Here is a 19,426-nt window from a genome sequence, read left to right on the forward strand (position 1 = left end):
AAGGCATGTGTACGTGTAGGAAGAGAGGAAAGTGATTGGTTCTCAGTGAATGTAGGTTTGCGGCAGGGGTGTGTGATGTCTCCATGGTTGTTTAATTTGTTTATGGATAGGGTTGTTAGGGAGGTGAATGCAAGAGTTTTGGAAAGAGGGGCAAGTATGAAGTCTGTTCTGGATGAGAGAGCTTGGGAAGTGAGTCAGTTGTTGTTCGCTGGTGATACAGCACTGGTGGCTGATTCATGTGAGAAACTGCAGAAGCTGGTGACTGAGTTTGGTAAAGTGTGTGAAAGAAGAAAGTTAAGAGTAAATGTGAATAAGAGCAAGGTTATTAGATACAGTAGGGTTGAGGGTCAAGTCAATTGGGAGGTAAGTTTGAATGGAGAAAAACTGGAGGAAGTAAAGTGTTTTAGATATCTGGGAGTGGATCTGGCAGCGGATGGAACCATGGAAGCGGAAATGAATCATAGGGTGGGGGAGGGGGCGAAAATCCTGGGAGCCTTGAAGAATGTTTGGAAGTCGAGAACATTATCTCGGAAAGCAAAAATGGGTATGTTTGAAGGAATAGTGGTTCCACCAATGTTGTATGGTTGTGAGGCTTGGGCTATGGATAGAGTTGTGTGCAGGAGGGTGGATGTGCTGGAAATGAGATGTTTGAGGACAATGTGTGGTGTGAGGTGGTTTGATCGAGTAAGTAATATAAGGGTAAGAGAGATGTGTGGAAATAAAAAGAGCATGGTTGAGAGAGCAGAAGAGGGTGTTTTGAAATGGTTTGGGCACATGGAGGGAATGAGTGAGGAAAGATTGACCAAGAGGATATATGTGTCGGAGGTGGAGGGAACGAGGAGAAGTGGGAGACCAAATTGGAGGTGGAAAGATGGAGTGAAAAAGATTTTGAGTGATCGGGGCCTGAACATGCAGGAGGGTGAAAGGCGGGCAAGGAATAGAGTGAATTGGATTGATGTGATATACCGGGGTTGACGTGCTGTCAGTGGATTGAATCAGGGCATGTGAAGCGTCTGGGGTAAACCGTGGAAAGTTGTGTGGGGCCTGGATGTGGAAAGGGAGCTGTGGTTTCGGGCGTTATTGCATGACAGCTAGAGACTGACTGCGAACGAATGGGGCCTTTGTTGTCTTTTCCTAGCGCTACCTCGCACACATGAAGGGGGAGGGGGATGGCATTCCATGTGTGGCGAGGTGGCGATGGGAATGAATAAAGGCAGACAGTGTGAATTGTGTGCATGGGTATATATGTATGTGTCTGTGTGTGTATATATATTTGTACATTGAGATGTATAGGTATGTATATTTGCGTGTGTGGATGTGTATGTATATACATGTGTATGGGGGTGGGTTGGGCCATTTCTTTCGTCTGTTTCCTTGCGCTACCTCGCAAACGTGGGAGACAGCGACAAAGCAAAATAAATAAATAAATACAAAATTTTTTTTTTTTTTTTTTTGTCGCTGTCTCCCGCGTTTGCGAGGTAGCGCAAGGAAACAGACGAAAGAAATGGCCCAAACCACCCCCATACACATGTATATACATACGTCCACACACGCAAATATACATACCTACACAGCTTTCCATGGTTTACCCCAGACGCTTCACATGCCTTGATTCAATCCACTGACAGCACGTCAACCCCGGTATACCACATCGCTCCAATTCACTCTATTCCTTGCCCTCCTTTCACCCTCCTGCATGTTCAGGCCCCGATCACACAAAATCTATGTATGTATATATATATATATATATATATATATATATATATATATATATATATATAGAATGCTTCCCACGTATTCCCTGCGTGTCGTAGAAGGCGACTAAAAGGGGAGGGAGCGGGTTGCTGGAAATCCTCCCCTCTCGTTTTTTTCAATTTTCCAAAAGAAGGAACAGAGAAGGGGGCCAAGTAAGGATATTATCTCAAAGGCCCAGTCCTCTGTTCTTAACGCTACCTCGCTATTGCGGGAAATGGCGAATAGTACGAAAGAAAAAGAAAAGAAAGATATATATATATATATATATATATATATATATATATATATATATATATATATATATATATATATATATGTGTGTGTGTGTGCTGGAAATGAGATGTTTGAGGAAAATATGTCTTGTGAGGTGGTTTAACCGAGTAAGTAATGATAGGGTAAGAGAGATGTATGGTAATGGGGGGAGTGTGGTTGGGAGAGCAGAAGAGGGTGTTTAGGGTGGTTTGGTCACATGGAGAGAGTGAGTGAGGAGAGATTGACTGGGAGGATGTGTGTGTCGGAGGTGGAGGGAACGAGGAGAGGTGGGAGGCCGGATTGGAGGTGGAGGGATGGAGTGAGGGAGATTTTGAGTGGTTGGGGCCTGAACATGCAGGAGGGTGGGGGGCGTGCAGGGAATGGAGTGAATTGGAACGATGTGGTGTGCCGGGGTCGACGTGCTGTCAATTGATTGAACCGGGTTATGTGAAGCGTCTGGGGTAAAGCATGGAAAGTACTGTGGGTCCCTAGATGTGGAAAGGGAGCTGTGGTTTCGGTGCATTATTACTTGACAGCTAGAGACTGAGTATGAACGAATGTGGCCTTTGTTGTCTTTTCATCGTGCTACCTCGCGCACATAAGGGGGGAGGGGGTTGTCATTTCATGTGTGGCCGGGTGGAGATGGGGGTGAGTAGAGGCAGACAGTGTGAATTGTGTGCATGTGTGTTTATGTGTGTGTCTGTGTGTGTATATATGTGTGTACGTAGGGATGTGTGGGTGTGTATGTTTGCATGTGTGGACGTGTGTGTGTGTGTGCATGTGTGTTAGGGGTGGGTTGGGCCATTTCTTTTGTCTGCTTCCATGTGCTACCTCGCAGGCGCGGGAGACAGCGACAAAGCAAAATAAAGATAAAAAAAATATTTATATATTATCTTTCATTCTCTCTCTCTCTTTAGAGACACAGTAGGAATTGTAAGTGGTATTTATGGATGTTAACGGCTGGACCGAACCAGGGCATGCAGGGCGGCCGGGGGAAAGCCATGGAAAGTTCTGTTGGGCATTGTTGTGGATGGGGGGACTGTGGTTTCGGTGCGTTGCACATGACGGATGGAGAGGGGATATAAGGGAATGTGACTTTCATTCGTCTCTTCTTAGCGCTACTTTGCTAACGCAAAAAATGACGAAAAAGTAATATATATATATATATATATATATATATATATATATATATATATATATATATATATATATATTTTTTTTTTGCTTTGTCACTGTCTCCCACGTTTGCGAGGTAGCGCAAGGAAACAAACGAAAGAAATGGCCCAACCCACCCCCATACACATGTATATACATACATCCACACACGCAAATATACATACCTACTCAGCTTTCCATGGTTTACCCCAGACGCTTCACATGCCCTGATTCAATCCACTGACAGCACGTCAACCCCGGTATACCATGTCGATCCAATTCACTCTATTCCTTGCCCGACTTTCACCCTCCTGCATGTTCAGGCCCCAATCACACAAAATCTTTTTCACTCCATCTTTCCACCTCCAATTTGGTCTCCCACTTCTCATTCCCTCCACCTCCGACACATATATCCTCTTGGTCAATCTTTCCTCACTCATTCTCTCCATGTGCCCAAACCATTTCAAAACACCCTCTTCTGCTCTCTCAACCACGCTCTTTTTATTTCCACACATCTCTCTTACACTTACGTTACTTACTCGATCAAACCACCTCACACCACACATTGTCCTCATACATCTCATTTCCAGCACATTCATCCTCCTGCGCACAACTCTATCCATAGCCCACGCCTCGCAACCATACAACATTGTTGGAACCACTATTCCTTCAAACATACCCATTTTTGCTTTCCGAGATAATGTTCTCGACTTCCACACATTCTTCAAGGATCCCAGAATTTTCGCCTCCTCCCCCACCCTATGATCCACTTCCACTTCCATGGTTCCATCCACTGCCAGATCCACTCCCAGATATCTAAAACTCTTTACTTCCTCCAGTTTTTCTCCATTCAAACTTACCTCCCAATTGACTTGACCCTCAACCCTACTGTACCTAATAACCTTGCTCTTATTCACATTTACTCTTACCTTTCTTCTTTCACACACTTTACCAAACTCAGTCACCAGCTTCTGCAGTTTCTCACATGAATCAGCTACCAGCACTGTATCATCAGCGAACAACAACTGACTCACTTCCCAAGCTCTCTCATCCCCAACAGACTTCATACTTGCCCCTCTTTCCAAAACTCTTGCATTCACGTCCTTAACAACCCCATCCATAAACAAATTAAACAACCATGGAGACATCACACACCCCTGCCGCAAACCTACATTCACTGAGAACCAATCGCTTTCCTCTCTTCCTACACGTACACATGCCTTACATCCTCGATAAAAACTTTTCACTGCTTCTAACAACTTGCCTCCCACACCATATATTCTTAATACCTTCCACAGAGCATCTCTATCAACTCTATCATATGCCTTCTCCAGATCCATAAATGCTACATACAAATCCATTTGCTTTTCTAAGTATTTTTCACATACATTCTTCAAAGTAAACACCTGATCCACACATCCTCTACCACTTCTGAAACCACACTGCTCTTCCCCAATCTGATGATCTGTACATGCCTTGACCCTCTCAATCAATACCCTCCCATATAATTTCCCAGGAATACTCAACAAACTTATACCTCTGTAATTTGAGCACTCACTCTTATCCCCTTTGCCTTTGTACAATGGCACTATGCACGCATTCCACCAATCGTCAGGCACCTATATATATATATATATATATATATATATATATATATATATATATATATATATATATATATGTATATATATATATATATATATATAGACTTTTGGATGTTAATGTGCTGAGAGGTGCAACTGGAGGGATGTCTGATCATTATCTTGTGGAGGCTAAGGTGAAGATTTGTATGGGTTTTCAGAAAAGAAGAGTGAATGTTGGGGTGAAGAGGGTGGTGAGAGTAAGTGAGCTTGGGAAGGAGACTTGTGTGAGGAAGTACCAGGAGAGACTGAGTACAGAATGGAAAAAGGTGAGAACAATGGAAGTAAGGGGAGTGGGGGAGGAATGGGATGTATTTAGGGAATCAGTGATGGATTGTGCAAAAGATGCTTGTGGCATGAGAAGAGTGGGAGGTGGGTTGATTAGAAAGGGTAGTGAGTGGTGGGATGAAGAAGTAAGATTATTAGTGAAAGAGAAGAGAGAGGCATTTGGATGATTTTTTGCAGGGAAAAAATGCAATCGAGTGGGAGATGTATAAAAGAAAGAGACAGGAGGTCTAGAGAAAGGTGCAAGAGGTGAAAAAGAGGGCAAATGAGAGTTGAGGTGAGAGAGTATCATTAAATTTTAGGGAGAATAAAAAGATGTTCTGGAAGGAGGTAAATAAAGTGCGTAAGACAAGGGAGCAAATGGGAACTTCAGTGAAGGGCGCAAATGGGGAGGTGATAACAAGTAGTGGTGATATGAGAAGGAGATGGAGTGAGTATTTTGAATGTTTGTTGAATGTGTTTGATGATAGAGTGGCAGATATAGGGTGTTTTGGTGGAGGTGGTGTGCAAAGTGAGAGGGTTAGGGAAAATGATTTGGTAAACAGAGAAGAGGTAGTAAAAGCTTTGCGGAAGATGAAAGCCGGCAAGGCAGCAGGTTTGGATGGTATTGCATTGGAATTTATTAAAAAAGGGGGTGACTGTATTATTGACTGGTTGGTAAGGTTATTTAATGTATGTATGACTCATGGTGAGGTGCCTGAGGATTGGCAGAATGCGTGCATAGTGCCATTGTACAAAGGCAAAGGGGATAAGAGTGAGTGCTCAAATTTCAGAGGTATAAATTTGTTGAGTATTTCTGGTAAATTATATGGGAGGGTATTGATTGAGAGGGTGAAGGCATGTACAGAGCATCAGATTGGGGAAGAGCAGTGTGGTTTCAGAAGTGGTAGCGGATGTGTGTATCAGGTGTTTGCTTTGAAGAATGTATGTGAGAAATACTTAGAAAAGCAAATGGATTTGTATGTAGCATTTATGGATCTGAAGAAGGCATATGATAGAGTTGATAGAGATGGTCTGTGGAAGGTATTAAGAATATATGGTCTGGGAGGCAAGTTGTTAGAAGCAGTGAAAAGTTTTTATCGAGGATGTAAGGCATGTGTACGTGTAGGAAGAGAGGAAAGTGATTGGTTCTCAGTGAATGTAGGTTTGCGGCAGGGGTGTGTGAAGTCTCTATGGTTGTTTAATTTGTTTATGGATGGGGTTGTTAGGGAGGTGAATGCAAGAGTTTTGGAAAGAGGGGCAAGTATGAAGTCTGTTGTGGATGAGAGAGCTTGGGAAGTGAGTCAGTTGTTGTTCGCTGATGATACAGCGCTGGTGGCTGATTCATGTGAGAAACTGCAGAAGCTGGTGACTGAGTTTGGTAAAGTGTGTGAAAGAAGAAAGGTAAGAGTAAATGTGAATAAGAGCAAGGTTATTAGGTACAGTACGGTTGAGGGTCAAGTCAATTGGGAGGTAAGTTTGAATGGAGAAAAACTGGAGGAAGTAAAGTGTTTTAGATATCTGGGAGTGGATCTGGCAGCGGATGGAACCATGGAAGCGGAAGTGGATCATAGGGTGGGGGAGGGGGCAAAAATCCTGGGAGCCTTGAAGAATGTGTGGAAGTCGAGAACATTATCTCGGAAAGCAAAAATGGGTATGTTTGAAGGAATAGTGGTTCCAACAATGTTGTATGGTTGCGAGGCGTGGGCTATGGATAGAGTTGTGCGCAGGAGGATGAATGTGCTGGAAATGAGATGTTTGAGGACAATGTGTGGTGTGAGGTGGTTTGATCGAGTAAGTAACGTAAGTGTAAGAGAGATGTGTGGAAATAAAAAGAGCGTGGTTGAGAGAGCAGAAGAGGGTGTTTTGAAATGGTTTGGGCACATGGAGAGAATGAGTGAGGAAAGATTGACCAAGAGGATATATGTGTCGGAGATGGAGGGAACGAAAGAAGAAAGTTAAGAGTAAATGTGAATAAGAGCAAGGTTATTAGGTACAGTAGGGTTGAGGGTCAAGTCAATTGGGAGGTAAGTTTGAATGGAGAAAAACTGGAGGAAGTAAAGTGTTTTAGATATATGGGAGTGGATCTGGCAGCGGATAGAACCATTGAAGCGGAAGTGGATCATGGGGTGGGGGAGGGGGCAAAAATCCTGGGAGCCTTGAAGAATGTGTGGAAGTCGAGAACATTATCTCGGAAAGCAAAAATGGGTATGTTTGAAGGAATAGTGATTCCAACAATGTTGTATGGTTGCGAGGCGTGGGGTATGGATACAGTTGTGCGCAGGAGGGTGGATGTGCTGGAAATGAGATGTTTGAGGACAATGTGTGGTGTGAGGTGGTTTGATCGAGTAAGTAACGTAAGGGTAAGAGAGATGTGTGGAAATAAAAAGAGCGTGGTTGAGAGAGCAGAAGAGGGTGTTTTGAAATGGTTTGGGCACATGGAGAGAATGAGTGAGGAAAGATTGACCAAGAGGATATATGTGTCGGAGGTGGAGGGAACGAGGAGAAGTGGGAGACCAAATTGGAGGTGGAAAGATGGAGTGAAAAAGATTTTGTGTGATCGGGCCTGAACATGCAGGAGGGTGAAAGTCGGGCAAGGAATAGAGTGAATTGGATCGATGTGGTATACCGGGTTGACCTGCTGTCAGTGGATTGAATCAGGGCATGGTAAGCGTCTGGGGTAAACCATGGAAAGCTGTGTAGGTATGTATATTTGCGTGTGTGGACGTGTATGTATATATATGTGTATGGGGGTGGGTTGGGCCATTTCTTTCGTCTGTTTCCTTGCGCTGCCTCGGAAACGTGGGAGACAGCGGCAAAAAAAAAAGGAAAAAAAAAATATATATATATATATATATATATATATATATATATATATATATATATATATATATATATATTTTTTTTTTTTTTTTTTTATACTTTGTTGTTGTCTCCCGCGTTGCGAGGTAGCGCAAGGAAACAGACGAAAGAAATGGCCCAACCCCCCCCCATACACATGTATATACATACGTCCACACACGCAAATATACATACCTACACAGCTTTCCATGGTTTACCCCAGACGCTTCACATGCCTTGATTCAATCCACTGACAGCACGTCAACCCCGGTATACCACATCGATCCAATTCACTCTATATATATATATATATATATATATATATATATATATATATATATATTGTTTGTTTATTTCTTTATTATTTATTTTGCTTTGTCGCTGTCTCCCGCGTTAGTGAGGTAGCGCAAGGAAACAGATGAAAGAATGGCCCAACCCACCCACAAACACATGTATATACATGCACGTCCACACACGCAAATATACACACCCATACATCTGAACTTATACATATATATATACACACACAGACATATACATATATACACATGCACATAATTCATACTGTCTGCCTTTATTCATTCCCATCGCCACCCTACCACACATGAAATAAGAACCCCCTCCCATCCTCATGTGCGCGAGGTAGCGCTAGGAAAAGACAACAAAGGCCACATTCGTTCACACTCAGATTCTAGCTGTCATGTAATAATGTACTGAAACCACAGCTCCCTTTCCACAACCACGCCCCACAGAACTTTCCATGGTTTACCCCAGCTTCACATACCCTGGTTCAGTCCATTGACAGCACGTCGACCCCGGTATACCACATCGTTCCAATTCACTCTATTCCTTGCACGCCTTTCACCCTCCTGCATGTTCAGGCCCTGATCACTCAGAATATTTTTAACTCCATCTTTCCACCTCCAATTTGGTCTCCCACTTCTCCTCGTTCCCTCCACCTCCGACACATACATCCTCTTGGTCAATCTTTCCTCACTCATTCTCTCCATGTGACCAAACCATTTCAAAACACCCTCTTCTGCTCTCTCAACCACACTCTTTATTACCACACATCTCTCTTACCCTATTATTACTTACTTGATCAAACCACCTCACACCACATATTGTCCTCAGACATCTCATTTCCAGCACATCCACCATCCTCCGCACAACTCTATCCATAGCCCATGCCTCGCAACCATGTAACATTGTTGGAACCACTATTCCTTCAAACATATCCATTTTTGCTTTCCGAGATAATGTTCCCGACTTCCACACATTGTTCAACGCTCCCAGAACTTTCGCCCCCTCCCCCACCCTATGATTCACTTCCACTTCCATGGTTCCATCTGCTGCCAAATCTACTCTCAGATATCTAAAACACTTCACTTCCTTCAGTTTTTCTCCATTCAAACTTACCTCCCAATTGACTTGTCCCTCAACCCTACTGTACCTAATAACCTTGCTCTTATTCACACTCACTCTCAGCTTTCTTCTTTCACACACTTTACCAAAGCTAGTCACCAGCTTCTGCAGTTTCTCACACAGATCAGCCACCAGCGCTGTATCATCAGTGAACAACAAGTGACTCACTTTCCAAGCTCTCTCATCCACAACAGACTGCGTACTTGTCACTCTTTCTAAAACTCTTGCATTTACCTCCCTAACAACCCCATCCATAAACAGATTAAACAGCCATGGAGACATCACACACCCCTGCCACAAATTAACATTCACTAATAACCAATCACTTTCCTCTCTTCCTACACGTACACATGCCTTACATCCTTGATAAAAACTTTTCACTGCTTCTAACAAATTGCCTCCCACACCATATATTCTTAATACCTTCCACAGAGCATCTCTATCATATGCCTTCTCCAGATCCATAAATGCTACATTCAAATCCATTTTCTTTTCCAAGTACTTCTCACATACATTCTTCAAAGCAAACACCTGATCCACACATCCTCTACCACTTCTGAAACCACACTGATCTTCCCCAATCTGATGCTCTGTACATGCCTTCACCCTCTCAGTCAATACCCTCCCATATAATTTCCCAGGAATACTCAACAAACTTATACCTCTGCAATTTGAGCGCTCACTTTTATCCCCTTTGCCTTTGTACAATGGCACTATGCAAGCATTCTGCCAATCCTCAGGCACCTCACCATGAGTCATACATACATTAGATAACCTTACCAACCAGTCAACAATAGAGTCACCCCATTTTTTAATAAATTCCACTGTAATACCATCCAAACCTGCTGCCTTGCCGGCTTTCATCTTCCCCAAAGCTTTTACTATCTCTTCTCTATATACCAAATCATTTTCCCTAACCCTCTCACTTTGCACACCACCTCGACCAAAACACCCTATATCTGCCACTCTATCATCAAACACATTCAACAAACCTTCAAAATACTCACTCCATCTCCTCACATCACCACTACTTTTTATCACCTCCCCATTAGCCCCCTTCACTGAAGTTCCCATTTGTTCCCTTGTCTTACGCACTTTATTTACCTCCTTCCAAAACATCTTTTTATTCTCCCGAGAATTTAATGATACTCTCTCACCCCAACTCTCATTTGCCCTCTTTTTCACCTCTTGCACCTTTCTCTTGACCTCCTGCTTCTTTCTTTTATACATCCCCCTGTCATTTGCACTATTTCCCTGCAAAAATCGTCAAAATGCCTCTCTCTTCTCTTTCACTAATAATCTTACTACTTCATACCACCACTCACTACCCTTTCTAATCTGCCTACCTCCCACACTTCTCATGCCACAAGCATCTTTTGTGCAAGCCATCACTGCTTCCCTAAATACATCCCATTCATCCCCCACTCCCCTTACTTCCTTTGTTCTCACCTTTTTCCCTTCAGTACTCAGTTTCTCCTAGTACTTTCTCACATGTCTCCTTTCCAAGCTCACTTACTCTCACCACTCTTTTTATCCCAACATTCTCTCTTCTTTTCTGAAAACCTCTACAAATCTTCACCTTCGCCTCCACAAGATAATGATCAGACATCCCTCCAGTTGCACCTCTCAGCACATTAACATCCATAAGTCTCTCTTTCGCGTGCCTCTCAATTAACATGCAATCCAATGATCTCTGGCCATCTCTCCTACTTACATACGTATAGTTATGTATATCTCTCTTTTTAAACCAGGTATTCTCAATCACCTTTTTTTTTTTTTTTTTTTGAAGGTATCAGTTTCACCACTGAAAACCAATATCAGCATTGGTATTGCCTGCAGTTTAGGGATCAGAACATCGCTAGTTTATGCCATCTGTAAGCTTTGTTCATGCTGTTTAACATGACATAGTCAAGCTGTAAACATCATGCAGTAAGTCTGAACACATTGCTAATCTTCCCTGGTCCTTCTATCACATGTGTGTGTGTGTGTGTGTAATTTCTTTTGTATTTTTATTTGCCCATATGCTTTTTGCAACACTGATTCAAATGATATATTATCCTAGACTTGTTTCCAAATATCTTATTTGTACAAACTTGCAGGTTGATGCAGTTAACCGTCTGGGCCGTACCCCCTTAGGGTTGGCCATGTGGGCAGGATACACTACTATTGTCAACACACTTTTACAGGAGAAAGTAGTTCTTTCAGAAGAAGGTGAGTCATATCCTCTCTTATTATAGGGTTCAGCACTCACAGATACACAATTATTTGAGGAGTGTTATTCCTCTGTACTCAATGAAAAATTCGTAACAGAACTGACACCTACATCCTGGGGTACTTATAAGTATCTTGCATACTGTAAAAAGAAATGTAGTCATTAGTGTACTGTGCCTTATTTTTGTATGGTTTTCATCCTTGAAATTTCTGCAATGAAACATTTATTATGAGTGAAGTGTGACTGAAGGACAATTGAGGGAGGACACCTCTTAGAAGTGAGCTTTTTCAAAATATTTGATGTTATGGTGTATGATCTTGGCATGCAATGGATACTCTGCAGGAACCGTCTTGAAGTATAGTTGAAAATAGCATATTGGGTATGGATTGACAGGATACCTTGAAATAAAACAGAAAGTGGTGGATTAGGTATGTGTTAGAGAGCTAGATAAAGACATTGGCTTACATGCTAATTGTAATATTTTTTTAGGTATCAAGAATTCTTAACAAAAAAGCAGAGAAATGGTAGTTAGAACTCAAAAATGAAGGTTGATAATTAGGCAATGTTTCTTAGTTTAGGTGTGAAATATTTTAGTGATGATGCCTTTTACACATATAGATGCATTGTTCAATGTCATAATTAATGAAGATAAGATGTACTTAAGATGTACAGAGTACTTTTGTAAACCTTTGTTCATAAAATGTTGGGGAGAATGTTGGCGTGAAGAGAGTGGTGAGAGTAAGTGAGCTTGGGAAGGAGACTTGTGTGAAGAATGAGTGCAGAATAGAAAAAGGTGAGAGCAAAGGACGTAAGGGGAGTGGGGGATGAATGGGATGTATTTAGGGAAGCATTGATGGCTTGCACAAAAGATGCTTGTGGCATCGGGGGTGAGCAGATTAGAAAGAGTAGTGAGTGGTGGGATGAAGAAGTAAGATTATTAGTGAAAGAGAAGAGAGAGGCATTTGGATGATTTTTGCAGGGAAATAGTGCAAATGACTGGGGGATGTATAGAAGAAAGAGGCAGGAGGTCAAGAGAAAGGTGCAAGAGGTGAAAAAGAGGGCAAATGAGAGGTGGGGTGAGAGAGTATCATTAAATTTTAGGGAGAATAAAAAGATGTTTTGGAAGGAGGTAAATAAATTACATAAGACAAGAGAACAAATGGGAACATCAGTGGAGGGGGCTAATGGGGAGGTAATAACAAGTAGTGGTGATGTGAGAAGGAGATGGAGTGAGTATTTTGAAGGTTTGTTGAATGTGTTAGATGATAGAATGGCAGATACAGGGTGTTTTGGTCGAGGTGTTGTGTGAAGTGAGAGGGTTAGGGAGAATGATTTGGTAAACAGAGAAGAGGTAGTGAAAGCTTTGCAGAAGATGAAAGCCGTCAAGGCAGCAGGTTTGGATGGTATTGCAGTGGAATTTATTTAAAAAAAGGGGGTGACTGTGTTGTTGACTGGTTGGTAAGGATATTTAATGTATGTGACTCATGGTGAGGTGCCTGAGGATTGGTGGAATGCATGCATAGTGCCATTGTACAAAGGCAAAGAGGATAAAGGTAGTGCTCAAATTACAGAGGTATAAGTTTGTTGAGTATTCCTGGGAAATTATATGGGAGGAGATCGATTGAGAGGGTGAAAGCATGTACAGAGCATCAGATTGGGGAAGAGCGTTGTGGTTTCAGAAGTGGTAGAGGATGTGTGGATCAGGTGTTTGCTTTGAAGAATGTATGTGAGACATACTTAGAAAAGGAAATGGATTTGTATGTAGCATTTATGGATCTGGAGAAGGCATATGACAGCGTTGATAGAGATGCTCTGTGGAAGGTATTAAGAATATATGGTGTGGCAGGTGGAAAGATGGAGTGAAAAAAAATTTGAGTGATTGGAGCCTGAACATGCATGAGGGTGAAAGGCGTGCAAGGAATAGAGTGAATTGGAACGAAGTGGTATACCGGGGTCATCATGCTGTCAGTGGACTGAACCAGGGCACGTGAAGCACCTGGGGTAAATCATGAAAAGCTCTGTTGGGCCTGGATGTAGGGAGCTGTGGTTTCGGTGCATTATTACATGACTGCTAGAGGCTGAGTGTGAACGAATGTGGCCTTTGTTGTCTTTTCCTAGAGCTACCTCACGCACATGAGGGGGGAGGGGCTGGTATTTCATGTGTGGTGGGGTGGCGATGGGAATGAATAAGGGCAGACAGTATGTATTATGTACATGTGTATATATGTATATGTCTGTTTGTGTTTCAGAAGTGGTAGAGGATGTGTGGATCAGGTGTTTGCTTTGAAGAATGTACGTGAGAAATACTTAGAAAAGCAAATGGATTTGTATGTAGCATTTATGGATCTGGAGAAGGTATATGATAGAGTTGATAGAGATGCTCTGTGGAAGGTATTAAGAATATATGGTGTGGGAGGCAAGTTGTTAGAAGCAGTGAAAAGCTTTTATCGAGGATGAGGCATGTGTACGTGTAGGAAGAGAGGAAAGTGATTGGTTCTCAGTGAATGTAGGTTTGTGGCAGGGGTGTGTGATGTCTCCATGGTTGTTTAATATGTTTATGGATGGGGTTGTTAGGGAGGTGAATGCAAGAGTTTTGGAAAGAGGGGCAAGTATGAAATCTGTTGTGGATGAGAGAGCTTGGGAAGTGAGTCAGTTGTTGTTCGCTGATGATACAGCGCTGGTGGCTGATTCATGTGAGAAACTGCAGAAGCTGGTGACTGAGTTTGGTAAAGTGTGTGAAAGAAGAAAGTTAAGAGTAAATGTGAATTAAGAGCAAGGTTATTAGGTACAGTAGGGTTGAGGGTCAAGTCAGTTGGGAGGTAAGTTTGAATGGAGCAAAACTTGAGGAAGTGAAGTGTTTTAGATATCTGGGAGTGGATCTGGCAGCGGATGGAACCATGGAAGCGGAAGTGGATCATAGGGTGGGGGAGGGGGCGAAAATCCTGGGAGCCTTCAAGAATGTGTGGAAGTCGAGAACATTATCTCGGAAAGCAAAAATGGATATGTTTGAAGGAATAGTGGTTCCAACAATGTTGTATGGTTGCGAGGCGTGGGCTATGGATAGAGTTGTGCGCAGGAGGGTGGATGTGCTGGAAATGAGATGTTTGAGGACAATGTGTGGTGTGAGGTGGTTTGATCGAGTAAGTAGCGTAAGGGTAAGAGAGATGTGTGGAAATAGAAAGAGCGTGGTTGAGAGAGCAGAAGAGGGTGTTGTGAAATGGTTTGGGCACATGGAGAGAATGAGTGAGGAAAGATTGACCAAGATGATATATGTGTCGGAGGTGAAGGGAACGAGGAGAAGTGGGAGACCAAATTGGAGGTGGAAAGATGGAGTGAAAAAGATTTTGTGTGATCGGGGCCTGAACATGCAGGAGGGTGAAAGTCGGGCAAGGAATAGAGTGAATTGGATCGATGTGGTATACTGGGGTTGACGTGCTGTCAGTGGATTGAATCAGGGCATGTGAAGTGTCTGGGGTAAACCATGGAAAGCTGTGTAGGTATGTATATTTGCGTGTGTGGATGTATATGTATATACATGTGTATGGGGGTGGGTTGGGCCATTTCTTTCGTCTGTTTCCTTGCGCTACCTCGCAAACGTGGGAGACAGCGACAAAGCAAAAAAAAAAAATATATATATATAGGTATACATGTATAGGTATATATATTTGCGTGTGTGGACGTGTAGGTATATACATGTGTATGTGGGTGGGTTGGGCCATTCTTTTGTCTGTTTCCTTGCGCTACCTCGCTAACGCGGGAGACAGCAACAAAGCAAAATAGATAAATAAATATAAATAAACAAATAAATAATGCAAGATGAAACCCTCCCACTGTCCTCTTCTAACTTTTTCATTAGCCTTTCCAAATCCATTAATGCTGCAAACACTTTTTTCTTTTACATTATGTTTCAACATTTCCTTTATACAGTCTACTAACAAAACTTTCCCTTATACTTCAAAACTTTCATTCACTCTACCTACCACTGTTCTATGATAACATGAGTTTCTCATATCCATTTAACTCTCATTTCCACTCTCATCACCTCTTTCAACACTCCGTTCACACACCATGAACCTACCATATGACCACCTACAGCCAAAACACTGTGGATGAAACAATATGCAGATCATGACTCACTGCTAATACTAACATATGAAAGACAGAGGAGAGTGAGCATGAATTTCCCTGGCTACAACCTTAAAATCAGGATATCCACTGAAACAGCAAAATAATCTGGATATGAAGTAACATTTTACAGGTAATGACCACTTCTGTCCACATGTAGAATGATATTATTATTATTATCATTATTATTATTATGATGATGATTCATGGTGAGGTGCCTGAGGATTGGCGGAATGCTTGCACAGTGCCATCGTACAAAGACAAAGGGGATAAGAGTGAGTGCTCAAATTACAGAGGTATAAGTTTGTTGAGTATTCCTGGGAAATTATATGGGAGGGTATTGATTGAGAGGGTGAGGGCATGTACAGAGTAACAGATTGGGGAAGAGCAGTGTGGTTTCAGAAGTGGTAGAGGATGTGTGGATCAGGTGTTTGCCATGAAGAATGTATGTGGGAAATACTTAGAAAAGCAAATGGATTTGTATGTAGCATTTATGGATCTGGAGAAGGCATATGATAGAGTTGATAGAGATGGTCTGTGGAAGGTATTAAGAATATATGGTGTGGGAGGCAAGTTGTTAGAAGCAGTGAAAAGTTTTTATCAAGTATGTAAGGCATGTGTACATGTAGGAAGAGAGGAAAGTGATTGGTTCTCATGGTTGTTTAATTTGTTCATGGATGGGGTTGTTAGAATGGTGAATGCAAGAGTTTTGGAAAGATGGGCAAGTATGCAGTCTGTTGTGGATGAGAGAGCTTGGGAAGTGAGTCAGATGTTGTTCGCTGATGATACAGTGCTGGTGGCTGATTCATGTTAGAAACTGCAGAAGCTGGTGACTGACTTTGGTAAAGTATGTGAAAGAAGGTAGAGAGTAAATGTGAATAAGAAAAACGTTATTAGGTACAAGAGGGTTGAGGATCAAGTCAATTGGGAGGTAAGTTTGAATGGAGAAAAACTGGAGGAAGTGAAGTGTTTTAGATATCTGGGAGTGGATTTGGCAGCAGATGGAACCATGGAAGCGGAAGTGAATCATAGGGTGGGGGAGGGGGCGAAAATTCTGGGAGCCTTGAAGAATGTGTGGACGTCGAGAACATTATCTCGGAAAGCAAAAATGGGTATGTTTGAAGGAATTGTGGTTCCAACAATGTTGTATGGTTGTGAGGCATGGGCTATGGATAGAGTTGTGCACAGGAGGGTGGATGTGCTGGAAATGAGATGTTTGAGGACAATATGTGGTGTGAGGTGGTTTGATCAAGTAAGTAATAATAGGGTAAGAGAGTTGTGTGGTAATAAAAAGAGTGTGGTTGAGAGAGCAGAAGAGGGTGTTTTGGAATGGTTTGGTCACATGGAGAGAATGAGTGAGGAAAGATTGACCAAGAGGATATATGTATCAGAGGTGGAGGGAACGAGAAGTGGGAGACCAAATTGGAGGTGGAAAGATGGAGTGAAAAAGATTTTGAGTGATCAGGGTCTGAACATGCAGGAGGGTGAAACGCATGCAAGGAATAGAGTGAATTGGAACGATGTGGTATACCAGGGTCGACGTGCTGTCAGTGGATTGAACCAGGGCATGTGAAGCGTCTGGGGTAAACCATGGAAAGTTCTGTGGGGCCTGGATGTGGAAAGGGAGCTGTGGTTTCGGTGCATTATTACATGACAGCTAGAGACTGAGTGTGAACGAATGTGGCCTTTGTTGTATTTTCCTAGCGCTACCTCGCACACATGAGGGGGGAGGGGGTTGTTATTTTATGTGTGGCAAGATGGTGATGGGAATGAATAAAGGCAGACAGTATGAATTATGTACATGTGTATGTATGTATATGTCTGTGTGTGTATATATATGTATAAATTGAGATGTATAGGTATGTATATTTGCGTGTGTGGACGTGTATGTATATACAGGTGTATGTGGGTGGGTTGGGCCATTCTTTCGTCAGTTTCCTTGCGCTACCTCGCTAATGCAGGAGACAGCGACAAAGCAAATAAATATTATTATCATTATTATTATCGTACATTGTCGCTGTCTCCCGCGTTAGCAAGGTAGCGCAAGGAAACATGAAAGAATGACCCAACTCACCTGCATACACATGTATATACATAAATGTCCAGACACGCACATATACATACCTATACATTTCAACATATACAAACATATACATACACAAACATATACATGTATACACATGGACATAACTCATACTGTCTGCCTTTATTCATTCCCATCGCCAGCCCACCTCACATGAAATGACAACCCCCTCCCCGAGCATGAGTATGAGGGAGCGCTAGGAAAAGACAACATTCACACTCAGTATCTAGCTGTCATGTATAACACACCAAAACCACAGCTCCCTTTCCACATCCAGGCCCTACAGAACTTTCCATGGTTTACCCCAGACGCTTCACATGCCGTGGTTCAATCCACTGACAGTCGACCCTGGTATACCACCTTGTTCTAATTCACTCAATTCCTTGCACACCTTTAACCCTCCTGCATGTTCAGGCCCTTATCGCTCAAAATCTTTTCCCATCTTTCCACCTCCAATTTGGTCTCCCACTTCTCGTTCCCTCCACCTCTGACACATACATTCTCTTTGTCAATCTTTCCTCACTCATTTTCTCCATGTGACCAAACCATTTCAAAACACCCTCTTCTGCTCTCTCAACCACACTCTTTTTATTACCACACATCTCTCTTACCCTATTATTACTTACTCGATCAAACCACCTCACACTACATATTGTCCTCAAACATCTCATTTCCAACACATCCACCCTCCTCCACACAACTCTGGCCATAGTCCATGCCTCGCAACCATATAACATTGTTGGAACCAGTATTCCTTCAAACATATCCATTTTTGCTTTCTGAGATAATATTCTCGACTTCCACACAGTCTTCAAGGCTCCCAGAACTTTCGCCCCCTCCCCCACCCTATGATTCACTTCTGCTTCCATGGTTCCATCCACTGCCAAATCCACTCCCAGATATTTAAAACACATCACTTTCTCTACTTTTTCTCCATTCAAACTTACCTCCCAATTGACTTGTCCCTCAACCCTACTGTACCTAATAACCTTGCTCTTATTCACATTTACTCTCAGCTTTCTTCTTTCACACATTATGCCAAAGTCAGTCACCAGCTTCTGCAGTTTCTCATACGAATCAGCCACCAGCGCTGTATCATCAGCGAACGACAACTGACTCACTTCCCAAGCTTTCTCATCCACAACAGACTGCATACTTGCCCCTCTTTCCAAAACTCTTGCATTCACCTCCCTAACAACCCCATCCATAAACAAATCAAACAGCCATGGGGAGACATCACACACCCCTGCTGCAAACCTGCATTCACTGAGAACCAATCACTCCCCTCTCTTCCTACATGTACACATGCCTTACATCCTCGATAAAAACTTTTCACTGCTTCTAACAACTTGCCTCCCACACCATATATTCTTAATACCTTCCACAGACCATCTCTATCAACTCTATCATATGCCTTCTCCAGATCCATAAATGCTAAATGCTACATACAAATCCATTTGCTTTTACTAAGTATTTCTCACATACATTCTTCAAAGCAAACACCTGATCCACACATCCTCTACCACCTCTGAAACCACACTGCTCTTCCCCAATCTGATGCTCTGTACATGCCTTCACCCTCTCAGTCAATACCCTCCCATATAATTTACCAGGAATACTCAAGAAACTTATACCTCTGTAATTTGAGCACTCACTCTTATCCCCTTTGCCTTT

At 42.5% G+C, this 19,426-nt stretch overlaps 1 protein-coding gene across 1 annotated transcript in view; it reads left to right on the forward strand.

The window, feature by feature from the left end:
- LOC139751368 (uncharacterized) overlaps positions 1-19,426 on the forward strand; it is a 186,078-nt gene that overhangs the window by 13,638 nt on the left and 153,014 nt on the right. The window contains exon 2 of the mRNA XM_071666734.1: positions 11,432-11,543. Within this exon, the coding sequence (XP_071522835.1) occupies positions 11,432-11,543 (112 nt within the window). The remainder of the gene's footprint in view (positions 1-11,431; positions 11,544-19,426) is intronic.

The sequence above is a fragment of the Panulirus ornatus genome, chromosome 11 (genome assembly GCF_036320965.1).
Source record: "Panulirus ornatus isolate Po-2019 chromosome 11, ASM3632096v1, whole genome shotgun sequence".
NCBI classification, from domain to species: Eukaryota; Metazoa; Arthropoda; class Malacostraca; order Decapoda; family Palinuridae; genus Panulirus; species Panulirus ornatus.